The sequence below is a fragment of the Hyalella azteca genome, unplaced genomic scaffold, assembly GCF_000764305.2.
Source record: "Hyalella azteca isolate HAZT.00-mixed unplaced genomic scaffold, Hazt_2.0.2 contig10211, whole genome shotgun sequence".
Classification (NCBI taxonomy): Eukaryota; Metazoa; Arthropoda; class Malacostraca; order Amphipoda; family Hyalellidae; genus Hyalella; species Hyalella azteca.
The window spans coordinates 98,077-118,997 of NW_025940257.1; the positions used below are offsets into that span (position 1 = coordinate 98,077).

At 40.0% G+C, this 20,921-nt stretch overlaps 2 protein-coding genes across 2 annotated transcripts; one reads left to right on the forward strand and one right to left on the reverse strand.

Annotated features, from left to right (window-relative positions):
• The first annotated feature begins 379 nt into the window (after positions 1 to 379).
• On the forward strand, positions 380 to 1,015 carry LOC108674623 (36.4 kDa proline-rich protein-like). Its single transcript, XM_018162590.1, has one exon. The coding sequence runs from the start codon at positions 380 to 382 to the stop codon at positions 1,013 to 1,015; it is 636 nt and encodes a 211-aa protein (XP_018018079.1).
• A 14,531-nt stretch (positions 1,016 to 15,546) lies between these two features.
• On the reverse strand, positions 15,547 to 18,455 carry LOC108674635. Its single transcript, XM_018162597.2, has 4 exons — positions 18,293 to 18,455; positions 18,097 to 18,158; positions 16,508 to 17,575; positions 15,547 to 16,153 (listed from the first exon to the last, which is right to left on the reverse strand). Exons 2-4 carry the CDS (start codon positions 18,146 to 18,148, stop codon positions 16,023 to 16,025), a joined length of 1,251 nt encoding a protein of 416 aa, XP_018018086.1. The 5' UTR covers positions 18,149 to 18,158; positions 18,293 to 18,455; the 3' UTR covers positions 15,547 to 16,022.
• Between the last annotated feature and the right edge of the window lie 2,466 nt (positions 18,456 to 20,921).

Sequence of the window (20,921 nt, forward strand, 5' to 3'; positions counted from 1 at the left end):
ATACCTAACGACGTACAGCACTGATACGCAGTACGTGTATCACTGATACGCAACACGTGCATCACTGATACACGTGACATGTATCACTGATACTCATGACGTGTATCATTGATACGCATTACGTGTATCACATGATACGCGCGATGTGTATCAGTGATACGCAGTACGCGTATCACTGATACATGTGACGTGTATAAGTGATACGTGTGACGTGTATCAGTGATACGCAGAACGTGTATCACTGATACGCGTGACGTGTATCAGTGATACGCATCATGAACTCGAGCAGCCCTCGGTCTTCCCTCATCGTCCTGCCCTCGTGCGCCCTCGCCCGGAACGCGGAAATCTCGTCCGATAAAACACGTAAAAATGGAAAAAAATGCGGGACTGGAGTGGCCCTTGTTGTGGCCGCCCATACGCCGCCCCTTCGCTGACTGTACGCCGTCCCTACGCCCCCATACACCACCTTTACGCCACCCATACGTCACCCCTACGCCGTCCCTACGCCCCCATACACCACCCATACGCCGTCCCTAGGCTGCCCCTACGCCGCCCACACGCCCCCATACACCACCCATACGCCGAAAGGACGCCACGTACCCAAACGCAGCACCTATACGCCACCCTGCAAAACCCATACGCCACACCTATGCTACCCATACATCACCCCCATGCCACCCCTACGCCGCGCCTACGCCACCCATACGTCACCCATACGCCACCTATACGCCACCCTGCAAAACCCATACGTGGCCCTTATTATGTCACCCATACATCACCCCTATGCCACCCATACGCCACCCATACGCTTCCTATACGCTGCCCCTACGCCACCCATACGCCACCCATACGCTACCTATACGCCGCCCTACGCCACCCATACGCGCACCCCAAACGCCACCGCTACGCAACCCATACGCCACCTATACGCCACCCATACGCCACCCCTACGCCACCCATACGCCACCCCTACGCCGCCCTGTCGCCCATAATCCGATGTCCGCAAAAAACATGAAGCATCGACGCAGAAAAGCCGAAAATGCACAAAAATCTGCGATGCGGATCGATGAGGCGACGCATTGTTCTATTTTGGGCAGATTTTCCTGTATTAATTATCATGAATTAGTGGCATTGATTAATAAATAAAAATGTGCGAGAACATGAGTTAAAAATACGACTTTCAAAACTCATGAATATGAGTGAATGAATTCATTAATTAAGGAACTTCGTTGGCACTTCACCAATGAATTCTTTGATTAATTAGTCAATTTAATTAGTTTCCATTAATTTTATTTTGAGGGAGAATTTCGCGAAAAAACTTATGAAGAAAAACTAATACAGCGAATGAATTTGTCATCATTCACACAATATTCAAGGGGACAATACTGTACATTAAAAATATATATTGTTCGTAATTAGACGTCATTTTATATTCATGCATCGTTTCCAATATCCAATAAACAAACATTAAGTCTATATGACCAGGCTATTTTTAGTAAAAACTTCAATGTAATTTTTATACATAAATTATTTATTGTTCATTACCTAACCTTGTATTAAATTTTATTCCTTTGAATTTTTCTTTATTTATTTAATAATCAGAATAAGGGCAACAGAATACAGCTAATACAGATTATACATAAATTTGACGAAGAATGAAAGCATCGACCCTGTGTGGTGTGTAGTCGGTCTGTTTTATTGGCAAGTTACACAGGTCACACAAAAGGCGACCGTTTGCCGAGCCCTTCATACAAAGCCTTGTATAGTTCACACACCCACGCTAGAGTACAACTAATGTGTACAGTCCTGTGTGAAAGTACTGTGTACTTTATTGTTTAGTATAACTGTACTACACTCATGTGGTTTAATACATGCGTTCATTCAAATAAACTTCATACAAAAAAGGAATGTACCGATTTTTAGCTCTACTTCTCTATGTGTATACAGAATAAAACACTGTACAGTTTCTGTATACATTCACATTGACATACATATTGAATTATTCACAGGATTCGAAGTGCACGATGTATGCATGCTGCATGTTGCATAATATACATACATATGAATTAGTCACTATTCACAATCCACCATTACTAAATTAGTGCCCACTATTGAGTAATTAACCCCTCCTATATATCTGATCCATTAATTAACGCTTCCATAATTTTAATTTATTAATAAAGGTAATCCTTAGATAAATGACTTGGGTTTTTGCTGATAATTTCTTCACAAACCTTACACGCGACTTAAAATGTGCTTCATCTAAAATGAATGAAGAAAATGAATGTATAATAGATAATCCCAACATTTTAATTAGCTTTTTAACTCGAAACAATATAAGTCAATATGGGTGCTACTTCAACCAGTGAAACGACCATATTAATTTTCAACATACTGGCTGGGCTCTGCCATATTTTTTTCTATTGAAAAAGAAAAGAAATATAAGCGTTTAATATGGCCGATTATCGTGCGTATGCTTTCTTTTTCTGTGATTAGTAAAAATTTATATTTATGGTAATCTTATCGTGGTTTTCTCCTCATTATCGACCGCTTGCCCTCTTTTTATCATAGTTCTCTCCTCATTATCGACCGCTTGCCCTCTTTTTATCGTGTTTCTCTCCTCATTATCGACCGGTTGCCCTTTTTTTATCGTGGTTCTCTCCTCATTATCGACCACTTCCTCTCTTTTTAGCGTGGTTCTCTCCTCATTATCGACCGTTTGCCCTCTTTTTATCGCGGTTCTCTCCTCATTATCGACCACTTCCTCTCTTTTTAGCGTGGTTCTCTCCTCATTATCGACCGCTTGCCCTCTATTAATCGTGGTTCTCTCCTCATTATCGACCGCTTGCCCTCTTTTTATCGTGGTTCTCTCCTCATTATCGGCCGCTTGCTCTCTTTTTATCGAGGTTCTCTCCTCATTATCGACCCTATACCCTGTTTTTTATCGCAGTTCTCTCCTCATTATCGACCTCCTGCCCTCTTTTTATCGTGTTTCTCTCCTCATTATCGACCGCTTGCCCTCTTTTGAGAGCGGTTCTCATGATCGCGGTTCGAGTGGTTCATTGATGCCATTTATTCCCTGGCGATTACGCTGCCTTTCTTTCCATCCTCCCCCGCAACGGCGACATTTTTAGGCCTGCGTATCACATGTCCGCTGCCTAGGCCTAAGCCGCCCTGCTTAGCGCTCAATTATACACATTCTGTCCAGCCACATCCGCAAAAATCTTGCATTCAGGCGGAAAAATGCAATTTTGGCACGTCCAAAATTTGTAGATATTTTTCAACAATCACGCGTTGATGTTGAAGATAGATTTTTTCTATCAATAACATTGTTATAAATTTAGCGGAAAAAAACGATAATTCGGCAGCAAAAATGTGAAATAAAAAAAATTACGATAGCCATGAATGTGCCTACCAAATTTAGAAATAAATGTTAAAACGGAAATGCTTACGCAGTGCATGTTGATGCATATTGTATATATAGCGTGTTTTACAATACATGTTGCAGTAGCTGTATTTACTACAACTTCGTACGTTATTTTCGTATATGCGTATAACGTAGAACTACACAGTTCTTTCGTGGTTTGTTGAAGAATAAAATTTTCACAATTATGAACAGTTACATTTCTTAGTGCTCTATTTTACATTCATTTATTATTGTACAGTTGAGTTTTAATTTCGTTTAAAATCGGATGAAGCAATCATAATATTGCAAACCTTATAACATTTATAAATAAAAACCTTCAATGTATCACTGTACTTAGAAATTAATATATCTCCGTTTACAACCTAATATTTAGATAACAAATTTTCGAACCCATTCCGACGGCTGAAAATGTTCAGTTCGCCACGGCACGCCACTTCCTTTTCAACTTGAACTTCAGTAATTCGCCGAGACGAAATCGAAATTTGAATTTTGACTTTTGGCATTCGCGTTGAAAGAGAACGCGCAGCGGCGTGAACGAGGGTGGGGATTGTTCCCAGGGGTGGGTGGGTACAATAATATGGATGTACAATATATGTACAATGGATGTACAATGGATGTACAATGGATGTACAATGGATGTACAATGTGATATGAATGTGGTGCATACTGTGGTGATCGTAATATCCGATGTTACCTGTAGTTCAGTTAGACTGGATTTTTCGGCACATCTAACGAATCGAATTCCTCACGTGTATATTTATGGAACTTTGCAATATGTACAGTATTTAAAGGCATATGCAATATACAGTATATATAGGTCTATGCAATGTACAGTCTATATAGGCCTATGCAATGTACATTATATATAGGCCTATGCAATGTTCAGTCTATAAAGGCCTATGCAATGTACAGTCTATATAGGCCTATGCAATGTACAGTCTATATATAGGCCTATGCAATGTACAGTCTATATAGGCCTATGCAATATACAGTCTGTTTAGGCCTATGCAATGCACAGTCTATATAGGCCGATGCAATGTACATTATATATAGGCCTATGCAATGTACAGTCTATATAGGCCCATGCAATGTACAGTCTATATAGGCCCATGCAATGTACAGTCTATATAGGCCCATGCAATGTACAGTCTATATAGGCCTATGCAATGCACAGTCTTTATAGGCCCATGTAATGTACAGTCTTTATAGGCCTATGCAATGTGCAGTTAATATAGGCCTATGTACTGTGCAGTTTATATTGGCCAATGCAATGCACAGTCTATATAGGCCTATAAATGTAACTTAGGTCTATATATAAGCCTATGCGGCATAAATGATGCACAATGCACGCATAGGCCTGCACAATGCACGCATAGGCCTGCACAATGCACGCATAGGCCTATACAATGCAAGTATAGGCCTGCACAATGCACGCATATATAGGCCTACAAGAGTGCGCATGCCACGCAACAATGCGCGCGTTTTACTCAGCATTAAAAAATCGTTCGCCTTTCACTAAGCACGCGCTAAGCACGAGCGCCCGCACGTATACCTCTTCGTACGCCCACTCAACCTCAACTTCAACTTATAATAAAAAGTTGAACAAGCAAGTTGTCAACAGCGGCCGACAGTGACGTGCTCACAATACATTCATTACACGCGCTTTTTAGGCTCACCATTCACACAATTTTTGGGCCTATGGCATTTTTTATGAATGGGGCCAGCGGTGCGTGGGTGTATATATATAGAGCCTCCTACACTCGCACGGATAAGTTTTTTTGTTATATTTATTAGTTTTAAATAAGCTGGAAATATTGTGATTAAATTATCTATTCTTTGAATAAATTGAAAATGTTTCAATATCGAACTTTTTCATTTTGTTTAATTCGTCCATTATAATTAGAGAAATCAATGATATATTGATAACAATTAATCCCTTTTACAATTTTATAATTCGACTTTGTAACAATTTTTAAAATATAATATTATTTGATTGCGAATGTAGGCCTAAATTAAATCTAGTCTGCCACTAAATTTATAGGATAAGCTCACTTGAAACGCAGGATTGTTGCTGGTTATAATAAAAATATATATCAATTTCTTCAATTGCAATTAGTTGATACACCTGATCTAATTTAGACTATTTTGAAGAATTTTTTAACGCGCTAATGTACATATTTCAAGCTAACCTGATATTCAAAAACTGCTATTTTTTCGTTTAATTTCAGTTGGCATTCATGCCAATGTATGCAGAAGATAATCTTTTGGAACGAATTTATTTTAGTGAATGTCTTTTTACTTTATTAGTGTGTTAAAAATAATAACATTAATGATTATTGCATATATATCGATAGGAATAAAAAAATACATTCAACTAAAATTTTCCAAAAAAAGGTCGCTGTTTTTTTGTTGCATATATATCAATGAAAATAAAAAAATATATTCAACAGAAAATTTTCGAAAAATGTCCCTGTTTTTTGTTGCATATATATCAATGAAAATAAAAAAATATATTCAACAGAAAATTTTCGAAAAAATACTCCAGTTTTTTGTTGCATATATATCAATAGAAATAAAAAAATATATTCAACAGAAAAATTTCGAAAAAATGTCCCTGTTTTTTGTTGCATATATATCAACAGAAATAAAAAAATATATCCAACAGAAAAATTTCGAAAAAATACCTCAGTTTTTTGTTGCATATATATCAATAGAAATAAAAAAATATATTCAACAGAAAAATTTCGAAAAAATGTCCCTGTTTTTTGTTGCATATATATCAATAGAAATAAAAAAATATATCCAACAGAAAAATTTCGAAAAATGTCCCTGTTTTTTGTTGCATATATATCAATGAAAATAAAAAAATATATTCAACAGAAAATTTTCGAAAAAATACTCCAGTTTTTTGTTGCATATATATATCAATAGAAATAAAATAATATATCCAACAGAAAAATTTCGAAAAAATACCTCAGTTTTTTGTTGCATATATATCAATAGAAATAAAAAAATATATTCAACAGAAAAATTTCGAAAAAATGTCCCTGTTTTTTGTTGCATATATATCAACAGAAATAAAAAAATATATCCAACAGAAAAATTTCGAAAAAATGCCCCAGTTTTTTGACTTAGGGTGTACAGGGCACCAGGTGTGGGCACCCACGCCGCCCACGCATACCAGGCCGTATCACTGATACCATCTATAGGGGCACGGTGCCTTTATACGGGCCTTTATATAGGCCTTTATATGGGCCTTTATATAGGCCTCTATAAAGAAGAAGTATAAGCCGCCTTTGGTATGTTCCTGCCTGCATATATCGATCGAAAAAAAGCTTTTTTCTAAAGAATCTTGCAATTTTGGCTAGCCTCGGGACTGGTGAGGCTCGTTTTTCCTTCACAAAAGAGGCTCAAAAGATTACAAATTGAAGAATTTCGGGTAGGCCTTAGCACGTGTTTGGGACGTGGGTATAAAAAGCCCTTTAGGGTACAAATTGTGGGTGGATGAACAGTAGACAATTTTAATAGGGTAGCACATGCAATCGTTAAAAATAAATAGATAAAAAATCAGAAATACCTCGTATTTTGTTAGCAGAAGTACTTATATAATTTGCGTGGCCACTCATCCGTTGACACTCAGAGGAGGCCACTCATCCGTTGCCACTCAGCATCGGCCACTCATCCGTTGCCACTCAGCAGCGGCCACTCATCCGTTGCCACTCAGCAACGGCCACTCATCCGTTGCCACTCAGCAACGGCCACTCATCCGTTGCCACTCAGCAGCGGCCACTCATCTGTTGCCACTCAGCAGCGGCCACTCATCCGCCACCACTCAGCAGGGGCCACTCATACGAACATAATTTGTAACGTTGAGCTCCTCGGAAATGTTAAATATATCAATTACAAATAAAATATTTAACATTAAATTCATATCATTGTTCCGCACTAAGAAAATGGATCGAGTTAGCCGATATATCAAGCTGATATAATAACAATATAATATATGTTGAGCGAGACTGTGTTGCGAATATCTATACAGAAGGCATTCAATATGTGTGTGTTATCCATGTATTCAACAGGTATTGAATGAACTCATCGCGCATTCATAATCTATTCAACGTGTACTTACTGGTGTTACATATACTGTACATTTTTAGTGATGAACGATTTTTGAAAAATATCTTTCTTGACGACTTTAAAAAGCTTATTTATTTAAATGTCTACTAGACAACGTGTTCAACATGTATTCAACGTTTTCAACGCGTTTTCAACGCATGTTCATCACGTGTTCAACAATAATGCAATGAAATATTCAACGCGTATTCAGCGTCCGGACAAGCACCACAAACTCTCGGTATTTTATTTATTTATATTATATTATTATATTTTAATGATATATTTATTGATATTATGAATGAATTTATTCTTATAAATATTAATACGTATCCTACTTGCATAACTCCCTGGTAATATGACATTTAATCTTAAATATTTTTTAAACGTTTCATCACATTTGTTTGTTTAGAAGTTTGTTGTTTGTATGTTTGTTGATTTTGACAAATTTCCTCCAATGTTGATTTTAATGTTGGGCTGCGGTGGAAACGCGGCTGACGGATGGATTAAGGCAGGGAAATGGCTAAAATCGAATGGAAATCTGGCTATCCATTATCCATGTTGGCTGGCTATCCATTATCCATGTTGCCTGGCTATCCATTATCCATGTGGCCTGGCTATCCATTATCCACATGGCCTGGCTATCCATTATCCACATGGCCTGGCTATCCATTATCCATATTTTTGAATCTCACGCATTTCCCACACACTTTTCACGCATTTTGTATGCAACGCCATGCATTTCTACACTCTCCAGGAATTTTGCATGCCTTTCTTCTCCGTCGAAGTCTAAACTCGATTTATTCAATAAAAAATATGCTTTTTCCACGCCCTATTTTTCACTTATCTTATAACTCCGATTTTTGTATATTGATTGACGACGAAATAGATATAAATTATGTTACTCAGTCATTGCAGGATTTTTTTAACAATTGTTTCATGGAAAGATTAAAATATATTCTAAGGTTATAATTTCGTAATAGTTAAATACTGATTTATTTGAAACTTTTCTTATGCCATAAAAATAAAAATTAAGCAATGATTCTGATTTAAGAATCACTAAAGAATGGATATTTTAAATTTATTTAAAACTTTTAAAATTTAACTGCGTGAGGTTCTACGTGCCCACGTACCTAATTTCTGACGTGCCCACGTCCGACGTACCCACGTACCCACGTACCCACGTCCGACATGCCCACGTACCGACGTGCCCACCCCCGACGCATCCACGTCCGACGTGCCCACGTACCCACGTCCGACATACCCATCGTTCCTATACGTACCCGCGTACCGACGTGCCCACGAACCGACGTGCCCACGAACCGACGTGCCCACGTCCGACGTGCCCACGTAGGGCATGGCCGACGTACCCACGTCCGACGTACCCATCGTTCCTACACATGCCCACGAACCGACGTACCCACGTCCGACGTGCCCACGTAAGGCATGGCCGACGTACCCACGTCCGACGTATCCACGTCCGACGTATCCACGTCCGACGTATCCACGTACCCACGTACCCACGTACCGACGTACCCACGTCCGACGTATCCACGTACCCACGTACCAACGTACCCACGTACCCACGTACCGACGTACCGACGTACCCACGTCCGACGTACCCACGTACCGACGTACCGACGTACCCGCGTCCGACGTATCCACGTACCCACGTACCCACGTACCCACGTACCCACGTACCCACGTACCCACGTATCCACGTACCCACGTACCCACGTACCCACGTACCGACATACCCACGTACCGACGTACCCACGTCCCCACGTAGCCACGTACCCACGTACCCACGTCGGACGTACCCACGTACCGACGTACCGACGTACCCACGTACCCACGTAGGGCATGGCGGGCGCATAACGTGCATTGGTACGGAAAATGAGGATCCTTTACAATATGCTAATAAGTCCAAGGCGCGCCCAAGGCTTTTTAAAAGGCATCTAATTAATTTTAACGCTCCAAGACGCGCCTTGTAACCGACCTTTTTGCCTTAACTAAATTCCGGTGCCTAAAGTCCGGGGAAAATTTAACGGACGTTCTTTTGAACCTAAAAAATATATTGTAACATTTACCGGAAGTGCACGGACAAGAAGCTTTTTATATAACATTGATGCAGAGAGTATAGGCAGATGTAGATATATAATGTATAGATTTATGGAAACTATACAATCTAGAGATGTATACATAGGAACTATATTCTTGCAGGTGCAAAAAATATCGTGAGATAATCATGTGATGATATTAGACACTTAATATATTTATTATTATAATAATTATTATCATTTTATTTAACCGTTTATTGCGATTATCTGGCCTTTATAACGCCATGCCATTTAATATTGTTTCTTGTCGTTCCTCAAGAGCGCTGCACGAGTAACTGAACGTCTAATATTATAATAATATTATAGCATTTGTTTACCATGAGTAGTTTTCAGCATCACTTTCTCCACGTGTCACTCTGCCCCTTTTGTCAGATTTGAATGGTTGTAGGATTTATTACTATATTTTATGGCCCTTTAATCCCTTTGCAGACGTAAATGCAAATAATTTCAACCTGCGGCATAAGGCCTGTGACATTAGCTTGAAGTTCGTTTAGCGAAGGTTTGCTGAATTTTGTTGTAATTAAAATTGTTTCTGTATTAAATTTCCATCCATACATACTTCATGCCCTTGTGTGAATTACGAATTAAGTAAACGTGAAGAACACTGCTAGAATGGTACGTTTAGACAGCAAAGCAGCGGTTACAATTATTATTATTATTATTATTATTACTATTATTATTATTATTATTGCTATTTTCAATATTACTATTATTAATAAATATAATATTATTAGTATCATTACAGCTGTTATTACTGTCGATAGACTACTTGCGACACAGCCTCCAGAGGATTGGTAGCCATCAGGCATCCTTAATGCCATTGCATGTAGAATCTAACCAATAGAGAGCAAGTATAGCTTTTTGCCAACATAAGCTTCAGTTTTGTGGCATTAATTATCAAGCAGTGCAGAGATTTCAATATTAAATATAGTTTATCACTGTTCCTCACTCCGCTGATACCTCTTACATATACTCCCCTCCCTCCCCTCACTCCCCTCACTCCCCTCACTCCCCTCACTCACCTCACTCCCCTTTTTACACACTCCCCTCTCCCTCCCCTCACTCCCCTCACTCCCCTCACTCCCCCCAAACTCCGGCAAGAAAGTTTGCAAAGTTTGCATACAAAGCGACGCGTCGGCGGCGACCACAAAAAAATGAAGCTTGAATTTTGACGTTGGTGAACGGAGGGACGGGTGGACGGGTGGACGGGCAAAAGGGTTGACGGGTGAACAGGTGGACGTGTGAACTGGTAGACGGGCGGGCAGGTGGACGAGTGGACGGGTGAATGGGTGGACGGGTGGATGGGTGGACGGGTGGATGTGTGAACGGGTGGTAGAGTGGACGGGCGATCGGGTAGACGGATGAATGGAGGGAGGGGTGAATGGGTGGACGGGTGAATGGGTGAACGGATGGATGGGTGGTAGAGTGGACGGGTGAATGGGTGGNTTACTGCTGTTGTTACTGCTGTTGTTACTGCTGTTGTTACTGCTGTTTTTATCACTGCTATTGTTTTCACTGCTGTTGTTATCACTGCTGTTGTTACTGCTGTTGTTACTGCTGTTGTTACTGCTGTTTTTATCACTGCTATTGTTTTCACTGCTGTTGTTATCACTGCTGTTGTTATAGTTGTTGTTGTCACTGTTATTGTTGTCACTGCTGTTGTTGTCACTGTTGTTGTTGTCACAGGTGTTATCACTGCTGTTGTTATAGTTGTTGTTGTCACTGTTGTTGTTGTCACTGCTGTTGTTGTCACTGTTGTTGTTGTCACAGGTGTTATCACTGCTGTTTTTATCACTGCTGCTGTTATCACTGCTGTTGTTATCACTGCTGTTGTTACTGCTGTTGTTACTGCTGTTGTTATCACTGCTGTTGTTACTGCTGTTGATATCACGGCTGTTGCTGTCGTTGCTGTCACTGCTGTTGTTATCACTGATGTTATCACTGCTGTTTTTATCTCTGCTGTTTTTATCACTGCTGTTGTTATCACTGCTGTTGTTATCACTGCTGTTGTTATCACTGCTGCTGTTACTGCTGTTGTTACTGTTGTTATCACTGCTGTTGTTATCACTGCTGTTGTTTTCACAGTTCAGTAGGGCTCCACCCTTACATTTGTACGGGCCCAAGCATTTACAAGCATTCGAAGCGGCCACAGCGTTCTCTCCTCCTCTCTTATATAACTTAAACCTCCCTATATAAACCTTCTTCAAGTTATTAAACTTCCATGTATAATCCCCCTTTGAGTTATTGAACCCTTTTTGGCAACAGCCCGCACCCCTGTCGACATATAAATAAGAAAATATAGAAATTGTGCCTTTTAAAATGAGCGGCAGTCGTCAGGTAAGTGGAAGATTTTACAGGAATGAACCTCTTTGCAATCAGAACCATAAGCATTATCAGATCCAAAGACATTAAACAGAACCAAAGGCATTCAACAGAATCAAAGGCATTAAATAGAGCCATAGGCATTAAACAGAACCAAAAGCATTAAACAGAACCAAAGGCATTAAACAGAACCAAAGGCATTAGGTAGAACCAAAGGAATTAAAGAGAATCAAAGGCATTAGGTAGAACCAAAGGCATTAAACAGAACCAAAGGCATTAGGTAGAACCAAAGACATTAAACAGAACCAAAGGCATTAGGTAGAACCAAAGGCATTCAACAGAATCAAAGGCATTAAATAGAGCCATAGGCATTAAACAGAACCAAAAGCATTAAACAGAAACAAAGGCATTAAACAGAACCAAAGGCATTAAGTAGAACCAAAGGAATTAAAGAGAACCAAAGGCATTAAACAGAACCAATTAAAGGCATTTAACAGAACTAAAGGCTAGCCACCAATCGACCAAAGTCACAGCCAGCAATCATTTGCCTCTGCCGCAGCTTCAAATTAATTGGCATAAAGGCCTGCATAATTTAAATATGCACAATTACGTAGAGTAATAATTCCTGGTACAAATAAAAGTTGGGTAACGTAGCTTGATATATTAATAATATAATAACAATACAGAAAAATAATTATGAAACGCGATGACGGAGTGATATAGAACATTGGTTAGGTGGACAAGTGATTATACCTTGATTATAACTAATGATTTAATGGTTAGCTAGATTATCTTCATCATCTCTTCAAACATAATATTCATCATTATCACATTATCATCTCTGGTAACATATTCTTACTCAACATGCAAGACCAACACAAATTTGAACATTCAAGGCTTTAAAAAATAAAATTTCGGATAAAATGTTAGTAAGAATGTGAAGACGAAATTACTTAATTATTAAATGTTCATTATTTAATGTCGAAAGTGCTGAATACAATGAGTACAATGTTACCGTGTAATATAAAGTAATTAGCATGTGTTTACAAAGCCCTGGTGGTCGCCTAGTCCGGTAATGGGCACGTGACACGTCTAATGGGCACGTGGGGCGGTAATGGGTACGCAGGGCACGGCCTAATTACCCCTTATCAAATGCCCAGAGATTTTAATGACACAGTTTAGGCCTTGATTATGCATACACCGCGCCTTAGTTGGCCGGCGATGACGCGCCTATTACGCGTGCCCTGTTATCAAGTGTAATAAATTATGAGCGTGTCATGGGTGGCCGGCCATCCCTTGGCCGCCGATAAACTATCCATAACACGCTACTATACATGCAAAAGAATTTTTTAAGTAAAATTAGATGTAATTATAATAATATCGACAAAACTAATATCGATGTAATTAATTATCTTAAAAAAAATTTAAAGTGAATAATTATGGAAACATTTACCGGAGCCTTGGGTCTGAGTAACGCTTACCTGTTCAGCGTTACCGTTCGTTACTAATACCTCGCTTACGAATTACACGGTAATCACAACCATATGAATGAATGACTCGTGAATACATATGACTGCTATGACACCGTATGAATGTATAACCGTATGAATGGCTCACTGTATGATAGCGTCGCACAATTATGCAATAATATGTACTTAATAATACGGGCGCGCGTCTATCGTTGCTGTCAACGTATAATTCGTATCGCGATCCCCTATTAAAAATTATCGAAGGATTATCGGTGGCCACCGATGGTAGGCCATCAGGAGGTGGGCGAGTTCCTATCAGACTGGGTGGGTCAAAATGACCCGGGCCCCGGGGGGCCCACAAACATGGTGTGGCCCACAGGGTGGCTTATAAACAAGCCTTCCTCTTTAATATTATCATATATTGGGCCATATACTGGGCCATATACTGGGCCATATACTGGGCCATATACTGGGCCATGTACTGGGCCATACACTGGGCCATACAGTGGGCCATACACTGGGTCATACACTGGGCCATGCACTGGGCCATATAATGAGCCATACACTGGGCCATATACTGGGCCATACACAAGGCCATACACTGGGCCATACACAAGGCCATACACTGGGCCATACACTGGGCCATACACTGGGCCATACACTGGGCCATACACTGGGCCATACACTGGGCCATACACTGGGCCATACACTGGGCCATACATTCTCAGGGCCATACCCATCTCACCATACCCCAAGGGGCGCCGCGGGGGCGACGAGAGGAGTCCTGGTGCGCGGGTAATGGACGACGGGTGTGACTCCCGAAGTATCGATGGGGTATCGGTGGGTGAGCGATGGGGTATTGGTGGGTGAGCGATGGGGTATTGGTGGAGGAGCGATGAGGTAATGGTGAGTGAGCGATGGGGTATTGGTGGAGGAACGATGAAGTATTGGTGGGTGAGCGATGGGGTATTGGTGGAGGAGCGATGGGGTATTGGTGGAGGAGCAATGGGGTATTGGTGGAGGAGCGATGGGGTATTGGTGGGGGAGCGATGGGGTATTGGTGGAGGAGCGATGGGGTATTGGTGGAGGAGCNATTACGCTCATTAGGGTGCTGCGTAACATGCACATTACGCTCATTAGGGTGCTGCGTAACATGCACATTACGCTCATTAGGGTGCTGCGTAACATGCACATTACGCTCATTAGGGTGCTGCGTAACATGCACATTACGCTCATTAGGGTGCTGCGTAACATGCACATTACGCTCATTAGGGTGCTGCGTAACATGCACATTACGCTCATTAGGGTGCTGCGTAACATGCACATTACGCTCATTAGGGTGCTGCGTAACATGCACATTACGCTCATTAGGGTGCTGCGTAACATGCACATTACGCTCATTATGATCTGTCTCTTATACACATCTAGATGTGTATAAGAGACAGGATGTAGGCTGTGGCAGGATGATGTAGGCTGTGGCAAGATGATGTAGGCTGTGGCAGGCTGATGTAGGCTATGGCAGGATGATGTAGGCTGTAGCTTGTTTACGTAGGCCAAACAAAAATTTTTTCTAGAAAATATAAATTCGACTTGAGAGACGCTAAATATTTTGTACATATTTTGAAACGAGGTTCAAATTCTTTTTTTTTTTAATTATAGGTTAAATGTCTGTTTTAATGGGTACTAATATCGAGTATTTATAATGAGTATTTATAACGGGTATTTATAACGTTATCAAGCAATAGCTTCTAATTATCAATGCAGGTAAATGACAGTCATTATTAATCTCGGGCCACGCAGGATAACCGGCAAGCTATGCATATGATTAAATATTTAATCTCTTTGTTTGTAGCTTTCGTTCAATTATTTATATTGTCTCTGATACATTCATTCAAATATCGTTGCTATACCTAAAAATTCGTGCTGTTTTAATATCGCTTCATTTTAATCGTGATTGCTGTTTCACTATCGTAATTTTCCAAATAAATATCGTAAATGCCTTTGATTATCTTTAATTCCTTAACTTCAAGTTATTGAACTTAAATCAGTAGGATCAAGCGTATAACTACGAAGAATTATGAGATAAAACAAGGGATCTGCGCGTCAAGATTTACTTAGTGGGCCAAAAACCCCGTAAATTATTTGTTACATGATACAATAGACATAACATTTTCAAAATTAATGATTGCCGCGGGAGATATTTTATGATATATTATATACATGCCCTGGTCATATATACGATATGATGGGCCACGGCGTCCTGGACGTCCTGGTGATGGGCCACGGCGTCCTGGACGTCCTGGTGATGGGCCACTGCGTCCTGGACGTCCTGGTGCTGGGCCACGGCGTCCTGGACGTCCTGGTGCTAAGCCAACGACGTCCTGGACGTCCTGGTGCTGGGCCACGGCGTCCTGGACGTCCTGGTGCTGGGCCACGACGTACTGGACGTCCTGGTGCTGGGCCACGGCGTCCTGGACGCCCTGGTGCTGGGCCACGACGTCCTGGACGTCCTGGTGCTGGGCCAACGACGTCCTGGACGTCCTGGTGCTGGGCCACGGCGTCCTGGACGTGCTAGGACAGCTGGGTGTTGGCCCAGCTAAAGCATTCTCCCTGGGCGGCCCAGGGCAGGCAGCCCAGCAGACGCTGGGGCACGTGGGCCGCGTCCAGGGGGACCAGATGATACGTGGGGCCCTCACGTACACCTGGGGGGGATGGGGGCGAGTTAGAGGAATGATAAGGGAGGATGATAAGGAAGGGAGGTTGATTTTATCAAATGTATCCAAAGTTAAAAAATATGAATTTCTTCAATACCTGCGATATCATAATCTTTTTTACTCCAGAAATCTTACGCCTCATATTCTTTTTTGCCCCGGAAATCATATGCCCATAATTTTTTTTACCCCATACCTCTTATAATCTTTTTTACCCCAGAAATCTTATGCCCTAAGTCTTTTTTTACACTTTAACTCTAGTGCCTCCTAATCTTTTTTACTCAGAACTTCTTGGCTCATTTACCCTAAACTTTTTTGCCTAACATTTTTTGACCCAGAACTGACCGCCGAGCTGGACCGCCTTCCTGTCGAAGAACTCTCGCCACGACACCTCATGGTAGAACTGGTCCCTCATGAACTCCTGACATGGTACCATGTTGGCCTCCCACATGACACGACTCACGATCTGGACCATGAGGTTGTACTTGTACTGGTCAGTGTACAAACTTGAGTTGGCAGCCAGCATGAAAAAGTTCTTGTTGCGTTGTAGAACTTGGCCGAAAGATCCTATATACCCTCGGTCGACATACAATGGGAGTTCTAAGTGGGTAGCAAGGAACTTTCTGACTTCATAGATGGTTCTAGAAGGTAGGTTCTCGGCTTCAAGAGGAGATTTGAATCGGAAGTAGTTTCTAGTATGCTGGAATATGTCTTCTAGAGAAACACCAGCGAAGTAATCCGGGTTCACATGTAGATATCTATAACTAGAACTATGGACATTCTTAAAGACGGTCTCGACATCGTTCTCGAATTTCCCTCGCAGGATGCGTATAACCTGCTGCTTAACCAGGTCAAATTTTGTGTAGTCAATTGAAGACCCGAAGAATAAATCTTTTTCTGGAACGTCTTTCGTAGTGTCAAAATGTAAAGGATTTTTGAATAGGTTTTGGGGAGGCTTATGGAGGGAAGAAATGCTGTTCGCACGAAGCAAAGGGGTGTCACCCAGAGGGTAAATGCTGTTATCTTGTAGAACTGTGCTGTTCTCTTGAGAGAAAATGTTATCTTGTAGAACAGTGCTGTTTTCCAGAGGAAAAGTGCTGTTTTCTAAAGGAAAATCTATTATTTCTGGAGGAAAAGTGCTGTTTTCTTGAGAATTAGTGCTGGTTTCTAGAGTGACACTGTCGTCCTCCACAGAATCAGCACTCTGAACCTCCCAAGGATACTGATTCTCGTCGAGACCCTTGAGCTCCTCGTCAGTGTACAGGACACTGCGGAAGTATCCTTTAGGACGCTGTATGTACACATAGGAAGGCTGTGTGGTGTTCTCTCCCTCAGTGTAGCCGTTAACATAGTGTCGGTTGGCAGGATATACTGAGCCGTTTGCAGGGCTGGTTCGAGAGTAACCCAGCGGTACTGTAAATTCGTACATCAGAAGTCAAATTTATACAATTTATATTAAATTTTTGTTATAATTTAAAACTATTTTCTATTTTAATTTTTTTTAATTATTACATTGAAAATTAGAAGAAAAAACTACTAATAAACGTATAGAGGGAGATTTATAAAGTTAACATTTTGTAAAACCTAATTTATAAAAATTAAAAATAACGTGCAATAGAGCGATATTAACAATAAAAATGAGCACAATGATCGAACGGTGTGCACTTGTACTATCTTTGAAATAATCTCAAGCCTTCAGTTACATATTAATTTATTGTCGCAATAAAACCTATGCAATAACTTACGGAAAATGTTTCAAAATGAAAATCGAGTAACAAATTTACTGTCTTCATCGCCTGTTCATACCTTGAAAGTTGCAATGGATAATAGCATACCATTTATACAGTATGTTTATTGCAATATACGATGCTTTACGCACTAAATACTTATAAAAATTAGTTGATATGCTTTTTTTTAACATTGGGAGAACTTGCCTGCGCAGGCGACGCTCAACACCGCCTGGAGCAGCTGGATCGTCTGTTTCATTCTTGCTGGGCTGCAGAGACAACAGACGAATCAGTCACATGATATTTCTTCATGATTTATACATATCCTGAAGTTTATGTTAGCAGAATTCTAGTGCAAAATCAAGTTTATTTCGGTTAAATTAATTCAAGTAACTAAACTTACCTTAATTTGAGTGGTTGAGGTTAACCGCTTTCCTGTTAGGTCGGTGCTTCATAAACTGAGGTCTGGGTTTCAGCCCACGTCCTTATATAGCCTGGCGAGCTATCTAAACTTCACAATTATCTACTAATTTAAAAACATAAGATCGATATCTAGCTTTTATACTGAAAAAAAATTCATATGAAACGGTTAGCATATTTTTGGGATTAGTTTGTATATCTTAAATATTTATTTATTACTAGTTAACTAATAACATGTACACAGGTGTACGATATCTAGCTTCTAAACTGAAAAAATTCATATGAAACGATTAGCATATTTCTGAGATTAGTTTGTATATCTTAAATATTCAGCTATGACTGATTAATTAATAGCATTTACATAAATGTAAAGTCATGCACGATGAGCGCACGTTATCAGTCACTGCTCTTATCAAGATAAATGCGCGCCGTGATCTATCTTTGAAAATATCGGGCCGACTTCGATTAGGTTTTCGTTGACCAGATCGAAGATAAGATAAGACAGCTTACAAGGACTGGTTTGATCTTAACTTTAAATCTGATTAGCATACGCCTTCCTACTTAGCCCTCGCCCTGCCGTGCGTATTGAGATCCTAAGAACATTTTTCGTAATCGTTACGGTGGCCAGAATACTGAAGACGAGAATTACGGACAACGAAACATGGATACCATAATTACCGTATAAAATACGATTACCGTATAAAACACGATTACCGTATGAAATACGATTACCGTATGAAATACGATTACCGTATGACGTATGAAATATGATTACCGTATGAAATACGAATACCGTATGAAATACGATTACCGTATGAAATACGATTACCGTATGAAATACGATTACCGTATATAATACGATTACCTTATATAATACTGTCACCGTATAAATACGATTACCGCATAACTTACGATTACCGCATAAAATACGATTACCGTATAAATACGTTTACCGTATAAATGTATTACCGTAAAAATACGATTGCCGTAAAAAATACGATTACCGTATGAAATAAGATTGCCGGACTGCTACATTTACGAACATCGTGTGACTTTCGAAGTTCGTACCTCTGAATAACTGAATAAATTCAATGCACTTTATTCACTAGATATATACGCCTAGATTTGTACTCACTAATTCTGGGATGCGTTCTTCGATGTGCGTAACTTCGAGAACATTACCCACATTACGCTCATTAAGGGTGTTGAGTAACATGCACATTACGCTTATTAGGGTTCTGCGTAACATGCACATTACGCTCATTAGGGTGCTGCGCAATATGCACATTACGCTCATTATGATGCTGCGTAACATGCACATTACGCTCATTAGGGTGCTGCGTAACATGCACATTACGCTCATTAGGGTGCTGCGTAACATGCACATTACGCTCATTAGGGTGCTGCGTAACATGCACATTACGCTCATTAGGGTGCTGCGTAACATGCACATTACGCTCATTTATCATGCGTAATCATCAGATAAATACGCTTGTGGCTCAGCATAGTAAAGCGTTTACTGTTTTAAGACATACATTCTTCACGGTTTCGTATCTCCACGATTTGAATGACAAATAACCGTAAATAATTCAATACATAATTTGAATGCTTGGAGCCGAAGCTAACATATTTAGTTCAATTAAAAACCTAATATATTAAAGATTACTTTTTAAATAAAATGTTAACATTACCATACAGGCAATGTTATAAATAACCTAGCTGGTGTGAAGGTCGAAACTCAAGCGTTTCTGAATGCGATCACTTTTTAACAAGTATTCAATTGAGTTTGTCAGAGACATCAATACTTACTTCATAAGTTTCGAGCAATTTTTGTTAAAACTTGAAAATTCACTGAAAATTCTGAAGAATTAATTACTTATTTAGCAGCGAGAATGTAAAAGAAATCTCCTTACCGTGATGTTCTGTGATCATTATAAGTTTGAGCCCTTATAGAAGAGATAATAAATATAACCGACGATTAGGTCACTGTCAAGGATTGAACTCCTTAGTTACACATGCAAATGTTCGCATATATCTAATTAATATGAACCGGATATATTTTCAAAATTAAAAAACGGAAATCGATACATGTGCGCTGGGGCGTTCTCTCTTGTTGAAATTTTGGCATCGGTAAATGAACGTTACTTTTCCCCTTACCTCCCCTGACATAAATATTAATTTGTTGCGTTAATAGATTTGGTAATGCAGACAAGCAGTGACATCATATTATAATAAATGTTTTTTTTTTAATTTGATTTGTCTTTACTGTGACTATGAGAACCCTGCAAGGATTACCATGGCAAGTTTTGGAAACAGACAAACGATAAAGAGCAACCTGGTTGTCCTAATTCAACCAGCTCCACCCAATTAAACTAATTTCCACCCAGTAACATCCGTTTAATAAAAAGAGATCCTTACCCTGGTACTCCCAGCCTGGTCTTCATTCTGGAATGTACTAAGATGCATACAACTCTATCAAGTTTAAAATTAAAGATCCATCCTGCCACATATGCATAATAATTGTTGCAGTGAGCAAGGCCCTGCGGAACAACCTATGTTGGTTGTAGAATTATAGATGCGGTGGTTAGTGGTGGTGTAGAATTATAGATGTG

Bases quoted from the DNA above. Each gene is read 5' to 3' on its own strand.
- LOC108674623 (XM_018162590.1), top strand. From the start codon at position 380: ATGCGGGACTGGAGTGGCCCTTGTTGTGGCCGCCCATACGCCGCCCCT.
- LOC108674635 (XM_018162597.2), bottom strand. From the start codon at position 18,148: ATGAAACAGACGATCCAGCTGCTCCAGGCGGTGTTGAGCGTCGCCTGC. The intron at 17,576-18,096 runs GCAAGTTCTCCC...ACGAATTTACAG, and splicing joins GTTGAGCGTCGCCTGCGCAG to TACCGCTGGGTTACTCTCGA. The intron at 16,154-16,507 runs GTCAGTTCTGGG...CATCCCCCCCAG, and splicing joins GAAGGCGGTCCAGCTCGGCG to GTGTACGTGAGGGCCCCACG.